Source organism: Notechis scutatus, chromosome 1 (assembly GCF_049901735.1).
Source record: "Notechis scutatus isolate UNSWTSFEM ecotype Mainland chromosome 1, rNotScu1.2, whole genome shotgun sequence".
Taxonomy (NCBI): Eukaryota; Metazoa; Chordata; class Lepidosauria; order Squamata; family Elapidae; genus Notechis; species Notechis scutatus.
Window position 1 is genome coordinate 46811764 of NC_142009.1, and position 18413 is coordinate 46830176.

An 18413-nucleotide genomic window follows, 5' to 3' on the forward strand; every position below is an offset into this window, starting at 1 on the left:
GAATACGTTGTACAGTTCAACTGAATACATGCTTACTAATTTTTCATATTTTTTCACTACTTACAATAAAGATAGGGAGATACAAAATTATTTTCTAGAGCGAAAAAAAGTAAAAATAACAATTATCTTTTTTAATATTCCTGGCAAAATCATCATCGTTCTGTAAATTCTAATTCTCTTTAAATAAATCAAAGAATATTTTAAGCAATTAACCTGTATAACTCACCACCTGCTAAGATTAGTAAATAAAGCAAATAGCAAGAGTTGGGTTGAATATTTTAGATCCATTGTATACATGCAAAATCTTCAAAACATTCATTTTCAATGCCATTATCATCAACATATCAGGGCAGGATTTAATTTGTCACTTTAGCGAACTATTCTTTCAAAAGAAGTATATTTCAAAGAGTGTCTCACCAAAGTGATATCCCGGGAAGCAGCAGCTGCACTCATGTGTAAACTAGGTTGTCTTACAGAACTACTGCAGTCTAGAGCTCGTGCAAAAGTACCAACAGCACTGAAGGAAGAAGAGAAACAACATTACAAGAACAATGACATTGAGATAATTTTAAAACATTGTGACAAAAATTTGCCCCCTACACCCTCTAATACAGTTGAAACTCAAAAAATTAGAATATCATGCAAAAGTTCATTTATTTCAGTAATGAAACTTAAAAGGTGAACCTAATATATGAGATAGACTCATTACATGCAAAGCAAGATAGTTCAAGCCATGATTTGTCATAATTGAGATGATTATGGGTTACAGCTCATGAAAACCCCAAATCCACAATCTCAGAAAATTAGAATATTGTGAAAAGGTTCAACATTCTAGGCTCAGTGTCCCACTCTAATCAGCTACTTAAGCCACAACACCTGCAAAGGGTTCCTGAGTCTTTAAATGGTCTCTCAGTCTGGTTCAGTAGGAAGCACAATCATGGGAAAATGTGCAGAAAACCATCATTGACACCCTCCATAAGGAGGGAAAGCCTCAAAAGGTAATTGCAAAAGAAGTTGGATGTTCCCAAAGTGCTGTATCAAAGCACATAAATAGAAAGTTATGTGGAAGGGAAAAGTGTGGAAGAAAAAGGTGCACAAGCAGCAGGGATGACTGCAGCCTGGAGAGGATTGTCAGGAAAAAGCCATTCAAAAGTGTTGGGGACTTTCACAAGAAGTGGACTGAGGCTGGAGTCAGTGCATCAAGAGCCACCACACACAGATGGATCCTGGACATGGGCTTCAAATGTTGTATTCCTCTTGTGAAGTCGCTCCTGAACAAAAAATGTCAGAAGCGTCTTACCTGGGCTAAAGAAAAAAAGAACTAGTCTGTTGCTCAGTGGTCCAAAGTCCTCTTTTCTGATGAGAGCAACTTTTGCATCTCATTTGGAAATCAAGGACCCAGAGTCTGGAGGAAGAATGGAGAGGCACACACTGCAAGATGCTTGAAATCCAGTGTGAAGTTTCCACAGCCTGTGTTGATTTGGGGAGCCATGTCATCTGCTGGTGTTGGTCCACTGTGCTTCATTAAGTCCAGGGTCAACGCAGCCATCTACCAGGAGATTTTGGAGCACTTCATGCTTCCTTTTTCAGATGAGCTTTATGGGGAGGCTGACTTCATTTTCCAGCAGGACTTGGCACCTGCCTACCATGCCAAAAGCACCAAAACCTGGTTCAATGACTGTGGGATTACTGTGCTTGATTGGCCAGCAAACTCGCCTGACCTGAACCCCACAGAGAATCTATGGGGCATTGCCAAGAGAAAGATGAGAGACATGAGACCGAACAATGCAGACGAGCTGAAGGCCGCTATTGAAGCATCCTGGTCTTCCATAACACCTCAGCAGTGCCACAGATTGATAGCTTCCATGCCACGCCACATTGAGGCAGTAATTGCTGCAAAAGGGGCCCAAACCAAGTACTGAGTACATATGCATGCTTATACTTTTCAGAGGTCCGGTATTGTTCTCTGTACAATCCTTGTTTTATTGATTGCATGTAATATTCTAATTTTCTGAGATTGTGGATTTGCGGTTTTCATGAGCTGTAAGCCATAATCATCTCAATTATGACAAATCATGGCTTGAACTATTTTGCTTTGCATGTAATGAGTCTATCTCATGTATTAGTTTCATCATTTAAGTTGCATTACTGAAATAAATGAACTTTTGCACGATATTCTAATTTTTTGAGTTTTACCTGTATATGCCATTGTTCATTAGCATGCATGTTCAACTGCATTACAGAATGTCAAAGCATTCCCAGAAACACTTGTAGAATTTGATCCAGCACAGAATGCTTATTTAGTCCACTGTATTGAGACTTCGTTTTAAAATGGCATGCATAAAACTAGGCAATGAAAGGCAAAATTTTACAAAATATGTTAATCTATATGTTAATCTATATTTTGATATGCAGAATACTAACAAAATGCTATTATTTAATTTATTTTTTTAAAATAGATTTACTCCTAATTTTAAAAAATAGATTAGGTAAATTCTTGCACTCCTTAAATATTTTAATTTCTTCACTCTTTTTCTCCTTTTTCCATTTAGCACAATCTGTAGTCCTTGGTATACGATTAGGATCTTGGAAAAATAAGTGTTAAGAGTTAGTTCTCAGGCTGAAAAGAATTCAGATAACCACAGCTACAAGCCTCCTGGAATCAGAGAACAGCCCCATCTTGTTTATGAGAAATAATTCACAAACTGTGAGAAGAAGCTCCAAAAAGAGAGATAATTTGCTTTGTGTTCATTTGCTAGAATTCTTGGATCAATACTAATTTCATCTTAAGGCCCTGATGGCACAGCGGTTAAAGTGCAGTATTGTCCCAGCCTGGAGTTTGATCCTGATGGGGCTCAAAGTTGACTCAGCTTTCCAGCCTTCCAAGATCAGTACAATGAGGAATCAAATTGATTTTCCCCCGTGTTTTATTTATTTTATTTATATAACATGTAAAAATTCAATTTCAATCAAACAGTGTGTTGTCTGGGTAGGAACCAAATTGTTGAGGCTATATGCAAATACGCTTATATTGTAAATCACCCAAAGCACAACGAGTGGTATATAAAAGCCTAAATGCTATTGCTGTGCTATGAATAAATCTCATTAAGGAGAATCATGTAAGATTTGTATTTAGAAAAACTTAACCTTCAGTTCCAACAGCTAACAAATGCATGATAATAAAAGCACCAACTATGAGAAATGGCTTGTGATACTCTTTTAAGTTGCTTCTGAGATCTGTGACAAAGAATGTTCTCAGACAGCAACTTAGCAGACACAATTTGAATTAATTGTGTCCAGACTGTAATATCTGGATAGTCTTCAAAAACAGTCCCATGTCCAACACATTACAATCAACTAACTGAAGATCACCACAACTCATCTATTTCTGAATCCAGAAGCTCTTCTCAGAAGTATTGTATTGGGATTCTTATAATTTCCAATTACAACCACAGACTTGATAAGGCTATCTATATTTCAACAACACAAAGAGAAACATACACATGATGATCAGGAATTGGAGGCTAAAACATATGAAGAACAGTTGCAGGAATTGGGTATGCCTAGTTTAATGAAAAGAAGGACCAGGGATGACAAAATAGCACTGTTCCAATATAAGGTGCTGACACAAAGAAGAGGGCGTCAACTTATTCTCCAAAGCACCTGAAGGCAGGACAAGAAACAATGGATGGAAACTTATCAAGGAGAAAACCAAACTAGAATTAAGAAGAAATTTCCTGAAAGTCAGAATAATTCATTAGTAGAATGACTTGCCTCCAGAAATTGTGGATGTTCCAACACTGGAGATTTTAAGAAGAAATTGGACAACCATTTGTCTGAAATTGTATAGTTTCCTGCTTAAGCAGGGGGTTGGGCTTGAAGACCTCCAAGGTCCCTTCCAACTCTTGTTATTTTGTACTTCTTTTACACAGAAATGAAATAAAATATAAATAATTGGAAATTAACAGAATTTTTTGGAAACAATTTAAATAAAGGGTACAACATAATACTGAAGTTAAAAACAACAGTAGAGAGAAAATACATCCTATTTTGGATGAGACAAAAAGAAAACAAAGAAGAATTAAAGGAATCTCCAGGCAAGATAAATATCTCTAATCATATTAAACTGTTACAGCAACAGCTAATATTTGCAAATAACCCAGGGAAATGGTTAACTTATGAAACTTATAAGAAAAGAAAATGATATTGAAAATTCAAGAGAAAGGCACTGAAGCAGGAATAGCTCTCAACTTACAACTGTTTAATGACTAAAGCTATGATAGCCTCAGAAAAGATCATATATATGTATATAAAAAAATTGAATAGCAGGATAAAAACATGTTAAATATAACATGATGCAACATATAAAAGAAAGAGAAGGTCACTGCTACTAATGCTGAAGTCATGATAAACAGTTCAATAAAGATATAAACAGACTATGGCTTTTCTAGTAAAAGGTCATGTTAGGGAAGTAAGAAATGGTATTAATATAATAATTATTGGGAGTTGGACAGTATAAAAATTAAATTAAAAAAGAGAAATGTATTATAATACAACTTATTTATTATATAAATCAATGGTGCAATGTCAACTGGGAATATGGTATACAGTTCTGATTTCCATACCTCATAATGGGTATATAGTTAGAGATGTTATAGAGGACAGCAACTTCTCTATGAAGAATGGATGTGACATTTGAGAAAGTTTTGTTTAGAAATGAGTGAGTGCAAGTGGCGATGATTTAGGCATAGAAAATTTGCATGATGCAGACAGATAAAAAAGACAAGGAAAATTTGCATGGTGTAGATAGATTAAAAAGACAAGGAAAAGCTATTTTATGTTTTCCAAAATACTAGAACCAGAGTTCATTCAATGAAACTGAATTATGGAAGAAATGGGATAGACAAAATGCACTATTGAACTTTGGAATTGTCTAGCATAAAATGTGGTGCTGGTTTTCTTGGTTTGTTCCAAGAAAAGATTAGGTCAATTTGTGTAAGTCTTGGGGATCAACAGCTATTAGCCTTAATGTGAGTACCTCTGAAGGCCATCTGCTGGAAGACTATTAGGCTTCCTTGTGTAGTTGTAGATGACTAACCACAATCATAACAGACTTCTAGACTATATGGGACACAGGTCCAATCCAGCAGAGTAATGCTTATGCTTGAGACTGTATTCAAAGTACTCAGTGCTTAAGACTGCACTCAGTTTCAAAAAGTATGGCAACAGGATGAAAGAGGTTAATTTGATAGTCAAACTTGAATCTCACCAGACTATAAAATTAAAATTATTTCAGCATGTCATCAAGCCTGACCATTAAAAAATTAACAAATACTACTTTGCACTTCATTACATAATTCAAAGTCCAAATTTGAATATGTATGTAAATTTGGGTATGTAAATATGTAATTCTTACCGTGCTACAACTAAAAATTGGTCAATCTGATGATCAGTGAGATGGCTATCTGGATCCCAAACTTTTACTTCAAGTTTTGCCTGTTCCCTGTCATCTGTTTCTCCTGGAAGAAAAAATATACCAGATTAAAATTAACTGACAAAATAAGCAATTGAAGTATTATTTCAGAAAGAAATAGTTGCTATCACATAACCTGTAAAATATAACATTTGTTACGGATGCCTTCATTTGATAATAAACACCTGAATTGGGAACCTTTTATCCATTTCAGATTTCTCTGAAAATTTATCAACTATTAGCCAATCCAGGACCTCTTTGGTCATTTTTTCAAAGATATTTCAGAAATAGAGAAATAGAATGACCATGAGTGGGCAAAAAACAAGTGGTAAGAGATGTGACTTTTGAACTCCTTGCCAGTTTTCCCACTTATATTGCTGCGAAAAGTTGGCAGGAGCTTGGAAATTCCACCTCCTCGAAACTGTCCGCAACTCTGGTAAGAGGAGAGGAAACAAAGAGCTGCAGACTGTAAGAAAATTGATCCCAATCCTACCATGTCCTTAAAGGTGCCCTCCAGGGAGGAAGAGGGCTCACTGGTCAACCACCAGTATCCCCCAGCCAGGTCTACCTTGCCAGCAGGCATCAGTAACTACCTCATCCTACCCTCACTGCCCACTGTTGTTAAGAAATTTCCAATTTCAGTCTCTATTCTAAAGCAGCCAATTGCTGCTTGCCAGCCAGGCTTTGCAGCCAGGTAATTGAATGCAGGGACCAGAAGGAGGCAGGGAAGAGCATGACAATCCCATCTTCCCATGTGCCATTCAACCTGCAGGTTTCTATGAAGTGTAGTTGGAAGATGTGAGGGCACTTACGCAGCCACAAATTCATTCCCACAGAAATCATGGATACCAGCATTTTTTAAGTTAGCCCATTTGAGCTACCCTGGTTCAATAACTGTTGCCTATACCTTCCAATTTTGCTCAATCAAAGATTACAAAGAGACACAAGAGTTTTAGTAGTTCATAGATATCCAAACCACAATCACATAATTATATCCATTTTTTTTTGTTTCAACACAGGCCCAACAGTACTTAAATATATACTTATTCCACAAACTTAATTACTTATAGATCTCTGCTTCTTAGTCACCAATTCAACATAAAAGTAATTTATAGCTTTTCCTGAATGCAGTGTTATTTGTCCTTGCAACAAAAAGCAATTAGATTGTATTTATGCAGTTTAGTAATCCATATCTTTGTTTCTATGGCTAGATTGTGGCTAGACAGCTTGTCTCTGATCTTTACTTTCACTAATTTTTCTTTCAGAAAGAAACCACAAAACATCAGTGGACTGCATCTTCGAATTGTACAAATGAGATAATAAGCAAAGTTCCAGTTTGTAAATCTTTATTTATACAGGTTGCATTGTTGAATAATTCATTTAAAAATTTCTACTTTCACCTCAAAATAAATCCTTTATATTAACACCTATGATCGTTTTCTGGGCATATCAGCATTTTCTGGAGATTCTATAAATGTGGATAGAGAATGAGTTATTCAGGCTGTTTTGTTTTGTTTGGTTTTTTTGCTTGAAGAAATCACCAGCAAATTAAAGAGTTATAAACTGTCTACTATTGGAAATAAAATGAAGCCATGATTAACCTTGCCGGATAATTTAATCTTATCTTTTAGTTTCATGGTTTTCAGTCACTGTGCCAAGTTTCATTTGAGTGCTCTGAAAGGTTTGCAGGTATATTGCAACAAGGAGCAGGAAGTGCTGCACACTTGTGCAGCTAGAACCCCACTTTTGTGATATCAACAGGGTGGATTGCCTCTATTTCTCCTTCCAAACCCAAGAATGTCAAGGAATTTGACGTCACAGGACTTCCAGTTTTGTGATCTAGAAATCTCACCTAGGAGATGTGTGTTGTGAGATGGGGAAAGGTTGGAAAAATCATTGTTCCAGAGAGTTAGGTAAATATTTTCCATATTTTTATTTAAGGAAACCAGCAATAACATTTTCAAATAATTAAAACTGTAGCTAATAGTCTCGAACAAGTTTTAATGTACAAATTTGATAAATTAAATTATCAATATAATTATCAATTTTTGGGGGTTTTGTATATAATTGAAATATAAAGTATTTATTTATTGACATTATTTATTGACATTGTCCAGTATGTAATAGTTACTAATACACAATTAAATGTATCCCGAGAAACCTAATATTACATTTATTTTACTTTATTATTATATTTTATTACTTTGATATTTTTTAAAAGTCATCTTTCTTCCATGAAGCCATTTAGCCTGAAAAAATAAGTAGCCTGGTATACTTCATTGCTAAAGAGAATTTGAATTTGAGTCTCCTCAATTCTCCTCTAATACTCTAATCACAACTGACCCCATTAGCAATATATTTTTCAGAAAAATCATAAGCCACGTTCCTCCCTGAATGAAGAATTTATCACTGCCTGAACCATTCGAGCCATCACTTGTTCTAGACTTTCACCAGCCAGGAGGAATAGGTGGTTGTGCTGAGGACTCTGTCTACTTGATCAAATCCAAAGATTCAACTGTTCCCAGATAACTGGGTAAGATCTTTTCCAGGCATTTCTAATGGATCAGCATCACACATAGATTCAAATGACTTTATCAAGTGTTCCACAAATTCTTCTGCACAGCCCTGAAGATGATCAACTGAGCCCCAGTCACAGCAAGGATGGGTGATCCTGAACAGAGCTACTAGGCAACATGTGCAGATGCAATAAGGGCAGAGAAATAATAGCATTAACTGCTCTTACCACCATGAGGTAACACATGTCCAGTCAGATTCCTCCCTCATTTCCCTCCAGTAGCTCTTTAGACATCTCTTTGTTCTTTTCAGAACCCGCAGCTCCTATGTGAGCCGTAGGGAGTGTCATGAGCAACGGGTCAATAGAGGCCACACAGATGTGATCCTATCCAAAGCTTCAGTTTCCCTTTGGTTCTAGGATATAAACAGAGCTTCAGAAGCACTGCAGTAAAGCCCATTCTGCCAGTTCCCTCTGAAACCCGTTTGGGCCCGTTAGTTGCTGGGGGCAGACCACTTGAATGGCTCTGGCCTCCTGGTGGTGGTGGTGGTGGGGTGCATCTAAAGGATACCAGGATATGATATAACCAACATTAGCATTGAATCATGGACTGCCTGTGAGCACTGGATAGTGGAAGAATAGTTCAGTTCCTTCTTCGGCAGGCAGTCTCAATCTCTGGCAATGAGGAGAGATTGGACATTGCGCACTTATATGTAGTGTATCAGACAATTCAATTTGTCCCCTATTCTTTGATATCTGCTTGTAGTTGCAGGGAGAGGTCATCCTTTGGCTCAGGATCAGATATCACCCAATTATACTTCACCCTCCTTGATTGGGGTGGTTGGGTGCTATAAAGGCCTTTTCTCAGTGCTCAGTCTCTGGAATAAAATGGAGTGTTGTCCTAGGTGGTACAAGGCATCAGGGTAGAAACTGGGAGACTTTGAGTTCTAGTCCTGCCATGGGTAACATAGCCTGCTGGGTAACTGTGACTAGTCATTCTCTCACAGCCCTGGGAAGGAGGCAATGGTAAACCACTTCTGAAATCTTGCCAAGAAAACTGCAAGGACTTGTCCAGGTAGTTGCCTAGAGTACACCATGATTCGAAGGTAGACACACACACATACACACACCATTGTTCGATATCTAGGTACTTAAAGGATTGTCTCTTCCAAGTGGAATATACCTGTCTGGCATGTTCTTCCTGAAAAAAACTATTAATTGCTTTCTACATCTATGAAGTGATGACAGCTGAGCCAGAAAGAGCTGTTTTCCTTTTGTGGTGCCAAGTCCTGTGGAAGGGCCTCTTCCCAGAAATCAGATTTGTTCCTTCTTTAATGGTGTTGCAAAAAAATATTAAAGACTGATTTTTTCTGGAGGACATTTAATATGAAGTATGTCACCTTTATTTCCACTATTTCTATATAATTTGCAATTTGTATGCATTTATGTCAAATTGTTATTGAAATTTTTATTATGATATTATAATGTTTTAAATTTTTATGTTTAACCATGTTATTACTGTAAATTGTCAGCAGTCTGTGATTGGTTTAGCGGGGAATAAATCTGATAAATAAATAATATATAAATACAATACTTTGCTCTTTTCAGAACCAATCAAAAATTGGTTGGATTTTGTTTTTATTGTTATTATTAAATGAATAAGCACATAAAAATACCATATTCATCTTTATTCTAAAATGCTCTAATTTTTGAATCACTAAATCATTTTTGTAAGTTTCAATTAAAACTAAAAATATAAATTTGTTCCTTGCAAATACCAATAGAAAAAGTTCCAGAGCACAAATGGGAACTTGTTCCAAACGTATTTTTTTCTCTCTCTCTCCCTCTCTCTCTCTCCCTCTCTCGTTTGCAATAATTGTAACAATAATTCAATTTCCATCATGCTGATTTTAACTTAAAAAACAAAACAAAACCAATTCTAAGTGTAATTTATAATTAGGGGCTAAAATTCAAAAGTAGCTGCATCAGAGAAACAATAGAAAATTATCTTCACAATATTCCATAATCAATTATACTAAAACTAGTATTTCACCAGAGTGTACACACATATAGATAAGTAGCTATGCAAATCCATTGTTATATAGTAAAGTACAGCAACCAGAAGATTTTCAAATCCTTTAAACATATATTGAGTCTGTTTCTTCATACAGCTTTCACATTATTTATTCAAGCACTAAAGTTAATTTCACAGTGCATGGAATGGCCAATCTGTGTCCTAAAGGCTGCACACATTGCTTTGTTAATATATCTCAGAATTCAGATTACATTATAAAATTTTAGAGATATAGCTGCTGAAATTAAGTAATGCAGTTTCTCGCTATTCTGAAATAGGAAACATACAAAAACTATTGGTAAAATTGGAAGTTAAATTATGTACAAATGAACATGTAATTGTCAAATTGCATAATCTTTTGTTAAAATCTGAAATGGTGAACAAACAAGTGAAAAGTGTATGATAAAATGGACTAAGAATTTTGGATATATCATATTGTTGGAACAGTGAGAGAACATATGGCTGAAAGGACTGAAACTTTCATTATGATATAAAGTTAAAAGAGAATTTTCATAAAATGATATAGTTGGCATAGAACTCCATAAAAATTAGTCAGAATGTATAAATGAACTTCAAATTTTATACTGAGCATCTAGGAGGCACTGAAGATTTTTTTGTAATGCCTGGTGGACTTGTAAAAAAGCCAAAAAATGTTGGATTCAAATACATACCCTAATAAAGAATTCTGAAGACTAAAATTCAACTGAAACCAGAAATTTTCTTGTTGGGATTAATGGACAGACAACTAGAAAAGAGCCATGGAAGGCTATTTTTGTATATGACCACTGTGGTGAGACTATGCACAAAAATGTACATATGTACAAAAATGGCAAGTCTCTGATATACCCACAATAGAGGAATGGCTGGTGAAGATGATGAAACTAGAAGGTAGGGCAAAATTAACTCGTCTGCTTAGAGAAAGATTTATTAGTGACTGGAAACCCCTGATGGACTTTTTGTTTAAAAAAAGAGAAAACAATTATTTTGTGATTTATGGGTTTGACAATTAGAAAGGGCAACTTATGGAAAAAAGAAATTATGATTGAACTTTAGAGAGGGGGTAAAATATAAATGCAAAAAAATCATAAGTACTTCATATCTTTTTTTTCTATTTCTTTTTTCTTATTCACTATTCTTTATTTTTATTTCTTTTTTATATTTTTATTGCTTTTATCTTAATTTTTTCAATAAGAAATATTTTTAAAAATGGTAATACTGGCATCTATTTTAATATTTTGTTCACTCTTTCAGGTTTTTATTTTAAACAACTGTGAAACCACTAAATGAATATTTAAAAAACAAAAAAGTACTGTTGCTGCTATGCTACTCATCCAGTTAGACATAGGCTGAATGGCCTTGTAAGAGCCCTAAAGTATGGGATGAGAATCAGGGAGACCCAGGCTTTCTTTAGTCTCAACCATGGAAATCACCACTGGGTGATTTGGGTCCAGCTGTCATCTCTCGATCCAACCTATCTCATTGATTGTTAGGTGTGGAGAAGAGGAGAGTTATGGAAGAAATAATGCTATGTATACAGCTTTGGTTCCTGAATGAAAGACAGGTTATAAACTCAATAAATAAAGAAAGAAAGAAAAACATACCCACTAACATAAGTCATCAAGCAACCTATAACATACTTTTTGGAGTTTATCTTTATTGTTTTATTATACAAAAGAATAAATCAAACGTTAAAAGATAAAAGAAAAGAAAACCAAACAGCCCAACATACAAGGAAGAACAGGGATATGTTTTTTTAAAAATTTCTATTTAGAAACTGGGTGTTTAAACCGTTTAAAAACATCTTTGGGGTCCACATGGTACATATTCAGACTACTTACAAACTGGAATATGTAAAATTGTATCAATTACAATAAAAGCTGGCTCTGAAAAATGATAAATATAGCATGCTTACCTTCTGAGAGAATATCTGGTACATCAGCTTGATACCTGGGTCCAACTCTGATTTCGCCTTTGTCTGCTAGAAGTGTTTTTAATGATGGGTCATATACCAGAGAATAAAAGAAAGTATCCTAAGATGAGAAAAGTAAATAAAATAAATAAAACCAAGCAGGAAAAAATCTACACACTTCCTTCTAAATGTGTTGAGTCTAAATGGCTGAAAGATGGACACAGGCTGCTGGGCACTGAAGCTCAGCAAATCTGGAGAGCCATGATGATTGCTACCTCCTCCATTTAAAAAGTTTTTTTTAAAATAATACTTAAATGATATTAAATTTGAATTATAGAAGTCTCTTTGATGAAACTCTGAGCAAATGTTGCAGTTGCAAATCAGGGTAAACCAGGAATAGGCAATTTGATGGCATCAGTGAGCCGCGGTGGCACAGTGGTTAGAATGCAGTACTGCAGGCTACTTATGCTGCCTGCCAGCTGCCTGCAGTTTGGCAGTTCAAATCTCACCAGGCTCAAGAGTGACTCAGCCTTCCATCCTTCCAAGATGAGGACCCAGAGTGTTGGTGAAGATGCTGACTCTGTAAACCACTTAGAGAGGGCTGTAAAGCACTGTAAAGCAGTATATAAGTCTAAGCGCTATTGCTATTGCTATCTAGAGTTTTCAACTATATCTATAAATATCAGGTTGATTTCCCTGGTATAGAGAATGCCTTAGCCCAGAGTAAGCTTCCTGTTATGTTTTATGTTTTATTAATCACATATGTCTTTTAAAAGGAAAGAGAAAGATCCCAAACATACATTATTCACATTATGGGACAAATCTTAATTTAGCACAGGTAGTCATTGACTTAAAAGCAAAATTGGAACTGGAATCTCAGTTGTTGAAGCAGTTAAGAGACAGACACACGTTACTGTTTCACTCAACAATCAATAATCCTGGCACTCACAGTTGCAGTCATTAAACAATCTCTTGATTTGTTAAATGGATATGGTGAAAGAACTACCAGGAGGATTTCAGCTCTGTGTGGAGGTGAAATCCTCTTGGCAGGCAGATTTTTTCGCTGCCAGATGTTCCTGCAGCCCACTGAAGGATTTCATGGAGAAAAAATCCTTCAGCAGGATGCAGGAACAGAGCTACAATTTTCAGGATTTCAGTTCCATTTCTGCAGCTTGTTGAGGGAATTTCTGCTGCCCTCCTTGCAGAGAGGGAAAATCCTTCTTCAGTATTTCAGTTCCATTCTTGCAGGCCATAGTTATTTTAGTTCCCTTTAATCCTCTCTGCTTGCAATCCTTCCTATTGGCTATCCCACCAACTCTGGCTAAGCAGTAGAGAAGATTACAAACAGCTACCACATGATTGCAGGGCACTTGGCAAAAAGTTGTAAATCTGAGCCACTTGCCAAGCACCCAAAATGCAATCATGTGACCATGGGGGAGGGGATTTTATAAAATTTTACAACAATTGTTTTATGTTATAAGTCAATAACTACTTGTATTTAAAGTATTATGATTTACCTGTCCAATTAATTTCCATTCACCTATTTTAAGTACTCAGGCTGTGTGAAGCATTTAAAAGAGGTGCTTTGCAAAATGTGTTTGCACAAAGAGCTTTAAGCACCTGAATGAGCTTGCAAAGGGCAAAGCTGCTTGAATGCTTCAAAAATAGTGCTTCATTTGCACTAACATGCCTTGTGAAGTGTATATTTTCATGTTTACAGCTGTTCTAAAAATAACTGAGGTTTACAACAATATGAATAAGCTATCTTAATCCAATCCAAAAGTATTAAGTTCCAGCATAGCTTAGAATCACTTTCCCCTTTCTTTAAATTATTAAATATTGAAAAATAAATATTTTATGTATTTATTTTATATATTCTATAATAAGTATCTTTTACTACTGCAATAATATCTGATATATATATCTTTTCCAGAAAGATATTCACTGAATTCAGTGCGACTCACTCTGACAAAAGTGACCATAGAATTACAGTGCTTTAGTCTATGAATCAAAAGGCAGAGAACTCAATTCATTAGTTCTGGGGTGGGTTTATTTTGCTAAGACAGTGTAGAAATTGGGGAGTAATAGAAGGTAGACATACTCTCTCATATACTGAAGGGCACTTAAATTATTTTTGAGAATTATATACAAGATATTCAATATTTATCAGTTTATGCATACTTATGGACAACAAAACATTCCAATTAAAAATATTCCTACCTCCTCCAAAAACTTCTGGGAGGTCCATTTTTCACCCTCCCTGAACCTCCACACATCCTGCACTTACCTGCATCCAAAACGGGCCACGTGGGGACTCCTGGGAGGAGGGGAGGGGGGACAGGGCTAGCCAGGAGTGGGATTTGGGGGTTCTCCGAACTGTGCAGAATCTTAGCTAGGAGTTCTCCCAAACCCCCAGCAGCCCACCCCTGGTTTTACAGTAATCTCTTAAAAATGAAATACTCAATAACATGTAAATAAAAGGATATTGATAGTTGAACCAATTATATACCTCTTTGGCAAGATACGACAATACAGACTCTGTCTCATTCAGAAGTGCAACACTGCATTTTCCCCTACGGAAGCAGAAAAAAAAAGGGAGTGTTTATGTCTAGAAATATCTTCTTGAAAAGCAAAGGACAACAATTCTGTCACCAAAGTTCATAGTTTAAAAAGTTCAGTTACTGTGTATCTTATCATTTCTACAAACATACAGTCTTCAGGAGAGCTCTGCAGAATTGGTCCAAAGGCCATCTTACTGTAGCTTCTATTCCCACAGTTGCTATGTGGATGCTGATAGGAAGCTAAGAGCGTCTTAATGCAAAAGGAGTTTTCCTCCTTGCATTTTTGAATTCAAGGTAGCTTGATTATGTCTGTGGAAATAATATTCAGCCATCGTGATCATTAATTTTAATGATATTAAATGCATTACCTTGCAACTGGTCTAAATATAAGAGAAAACAAATGAAAAGAAAGAAGGAAGAAAATATGATATTCAGTTCTGGGACAAGTTCATGATTCTCATACCAGGACTAGCACTCTGAGTGAATCCACAACCATCCCTGTAATGAGATTGAATAGTTTGAGGGATGAGGGAGTAATTACTGAGCTGAAAAAACAGCTTGTATCTCTAACCTTCAATGGCCACAAATCTTTTATTATAAAGGACAGTCCTTTACTTCAGAAATTCTTCAAAAGAATTCCATTCTTGGGAAAAATATGGAAATTGTCTTGTTTAAATAAATTTGATTTTAGGTATTTTTATTAGAATACGTATTTTTTTTAAAAGTTGGTTTTTCTTGAAATTTTCCTTTGTAAGCAAAATTATAAGCTATCTTTTTTTTATCCTTATGATTCTCTTTCAGATTGGCCTCTTTTTCAGTTTGTCCTTTATTGTTTTCAACAAAATACTATACCCTTTCCTTGTAAATACAGACCTACCTATGAAATAGTGATCCCTTCCATTATACAATTGAACATCATTTCCCCCATCTTGGGATTGAACTTGATGTACTACTCCTAGTCCTAGACAAACAGGTCTAAGGAAGGGATGCTCCCTATTCCTTGCCTAACCAATTTTCAACTGACAAACACAAAACCTTTTCTTTTATTCCAAATTACATCTTGCTCAAGGTGGAAAACCGAAGGGAAGTCATCAGTGTGACCTGAAGGTGTATGCATGTGTATACACACACACAAAATTGGATTTAATACAGAAGTTATTAAATGCTTCTCATCAAACATTTTTCCAGGGATACTTTATTAACTTGGTGATATTGTTCTATTATATTGATAACGAACCACTTCAAAGGCTGACAGTGCCCACATTTCGTCAAGCAATCATCAGTATCTATTTTACAAGCATCAGTCCAAGAAGACATAATAATCTTTTATGTAACAATCTAGACGTGCTAGATCCAAAGTTCATATGGAAATAGATTCCAAATTTTAGGAATATAGTTTTAAATATTAATTGACAACATTAACATATACATAATAGTAATAGTGACAGTCCAACGGTTCAATCAATGTGGGATAGCATGAAAATCATATGTATGAACATACCTTCAACTTTACCTCTAACACAAAAACATAAAAAGGCAGATTACAAACCCCTTTTAAGCACCTATCAAGATGTCAACAAACCCCCCACAAAAACATTTAATGGATTATTTTCATCTTAAAATTTAAAAAATATATGACTTTTTAAAAAAAATGCAATAATATAGATTTATTAGAACTGAATATTTCAATTATTATTTCAAATTTCAAATTATCAATGTTTATCTTTGTGGAATCCATCTGTTGATGTAACCAAATCACTGATTTTTAAAAAGTTTATATAATATACTGAAAACTATAGAAACTTCTGTGACTACAAATGAATCAAGTCCAGACTGGGAATATAATTAATAGTTTAAATATTCAATAATTAGATGCACTTTATTCTGTTTGTAATTTTTCCAAAAGTCTTAAAGAAGTAATCAGCAAGAAACAAATCTAAGATGTTAACTATATTTTTAGTTCAGATTTCCAAAATAATAATAAAAAAGCTTATCCACTAACTTTAAATAAGGAATATTCCAGAGAATTTATTTCTCATGTAAACAAGTCAGAATTAAATTAAATTGCTTTTCCATTAACATATAAATATGTCCTACTGACCTAAGGACAACACATTTTAATTCCTACTGTAATTAGATCCCAGTACCTCCTAGTGTTTAAAAGGATCTAAATAACATCGCTATAATCATTTATTCATAATTTATTAAATTTATATGCCTCCTCATATCTCCTGGATAAGGCAACTCCGGGCAGCTAATCATGCTCATAATAACACAATATTCAAATGCTATCACATTCCAAAAGAAATATATATGCTTCAAATTCTGTAAAATTAAATTCATCTTCATACATAGAATAATAGAACAGGAAGGACCTTGGAGATATTCAAATCCAATCCCCTGCTCAGGCAGGAGACCTTATACCATTTCAGACAAATGGTTACCCAGCCTCTTTTTGAAAGCCTCTGGTGATGGCTCACCCACAACCTCTGAAGGCAAGCTATTCCATTGGTTGATTGCTCTCACCATTAGGGATATTCTCCTTAGTTCTAGGCTGCTTTTCTCCTTGGTTAGTTTCTGTCCATTGTTTCTTGTATTGTCTTTTGGTGCTTTAGAAAATTGTTTGACCCCTCGTCTTTGTAGGAGCCCCTCAAATATTGGAACCCTGCAATCATGTCTCACTACTCCTTCTTTTCATTAGACTAGACATACCCAATTCCAGTAAACATTCTTCCTATGTTTTAGCCTCCGGACCCTTAATCATTCTTGTTGCTCTTCTTGCACTTTTTCCAGAGTCTCAACATTTTTTGTCATACTTTTTTTTTTGTCATACGGAAGCTGCAATTTAGAAAGAAAGAACTTCATAGTCTGATTGATCCATGCAAATTGATTTAAACTATATTGGTTTATAGAAATTGAATTTATATCGGTATCCCTCTTAAATACATAGTGGACATGAAATTAATTTACATAATATTTAATTTGCCCACCCCCACAAAAAAACACATGGGCATTTTCAACCACCCAGTATCATTTTTCATCTGTGTTATTGTCACAGTCATACTCTATATAGCTGGCAAACCAAGGATTCAAAAAGCACACAAATTTCAGAAAGGCGTATATAATGCTAGCCTGACATAAAATAATCTTGAAAACTGTAAAAGTGAATTCCACTAAGATTCACAATGAGTTCATTCAGATAGAATCTCTTTGAAGTCCTTCCCTCCCACAGTTTTCACATCTGGACTGCATCATGTCTTCTCACCTAAATAGCATTTCTTCTCTGCTTCCTTTCTGCAGTCTCTCACAACTTCAGTTTACCATTTTGACATTTACTAATTAAAATATTTTTCTGATAATTATTCCTAAGAATATACAAGAATCCAGATAGTAAATCACACCTAATTTTATGCCATATTTTCACAAAAACATTATTGCCAATTGGCAGTACATTAGATTTCTTTTGATTTGTCTAGAAAATGTGCAATATTATTGTATAACACTCACAAAAATTGAGAGCTTTGATAATGGCTAATAAGACCTAAAATATACTCAATGTACAATAGCAATTATGTTCCAATTCAGTCATTTTCACTGTCTAGCAAAAGCAATAAAGAATAATTTTAATCCAAGAAATAAAAGTTAAGAGAAATTCATTTATTCTCATAATATGTTCCAAAAATGTAATAGGTAATGTGTTAGAACAGTATCTGTGAGAAGAAAAATGGCAGGATATAAAGTGTTCAATCAAAGCTATCAGCATACATACAAGTTTGAATCAAAGTAAACAGTTAGTGCAAGGCTAAAATTCAGCTTAATAAAATGTCATGCAAAAATTATCTATTAATTTGCTAAGATGATAAATAAAAGTCAAGCCAGGATAA

The 18413-nt window shown here is 35.0% G+C and overlaps 1 protein-coding gene across 1 annotated transcript in view; it reads right to left on the reverse strand.

The window, feature by feature from the left end:
- The window catches only part of MTA3 (metastasis associated 1 family member 3), a 132093-nt gene that overhangs the window by 71060 nt on the left and 42620 nt on the right, over nucleotides 1–18413 (reverse strand). The window contains exons 5-8 of the mRNA XM_026683387.2: nucleotides 14478–14541; nucleotides 11972–12089; nucleotides 5417–5519; nucleotides 418–517 (exon numbers count right to left, since the gene is read on the reverse strand). Of these exons, the coding sequence (XP_026539172.1) occupies nucleotides 418–517; nucleotides 5417–5519; nucleotides 11972–12089; nucleotides 14478–14541 (385 nt within the window). The remainder of the gene's footprint in view (nucleotides 1–417; nucleotides 518–5416; nucleotides 5520–11971; nucleotides 12090–14477; nucleotides 14542–18413) is intronic.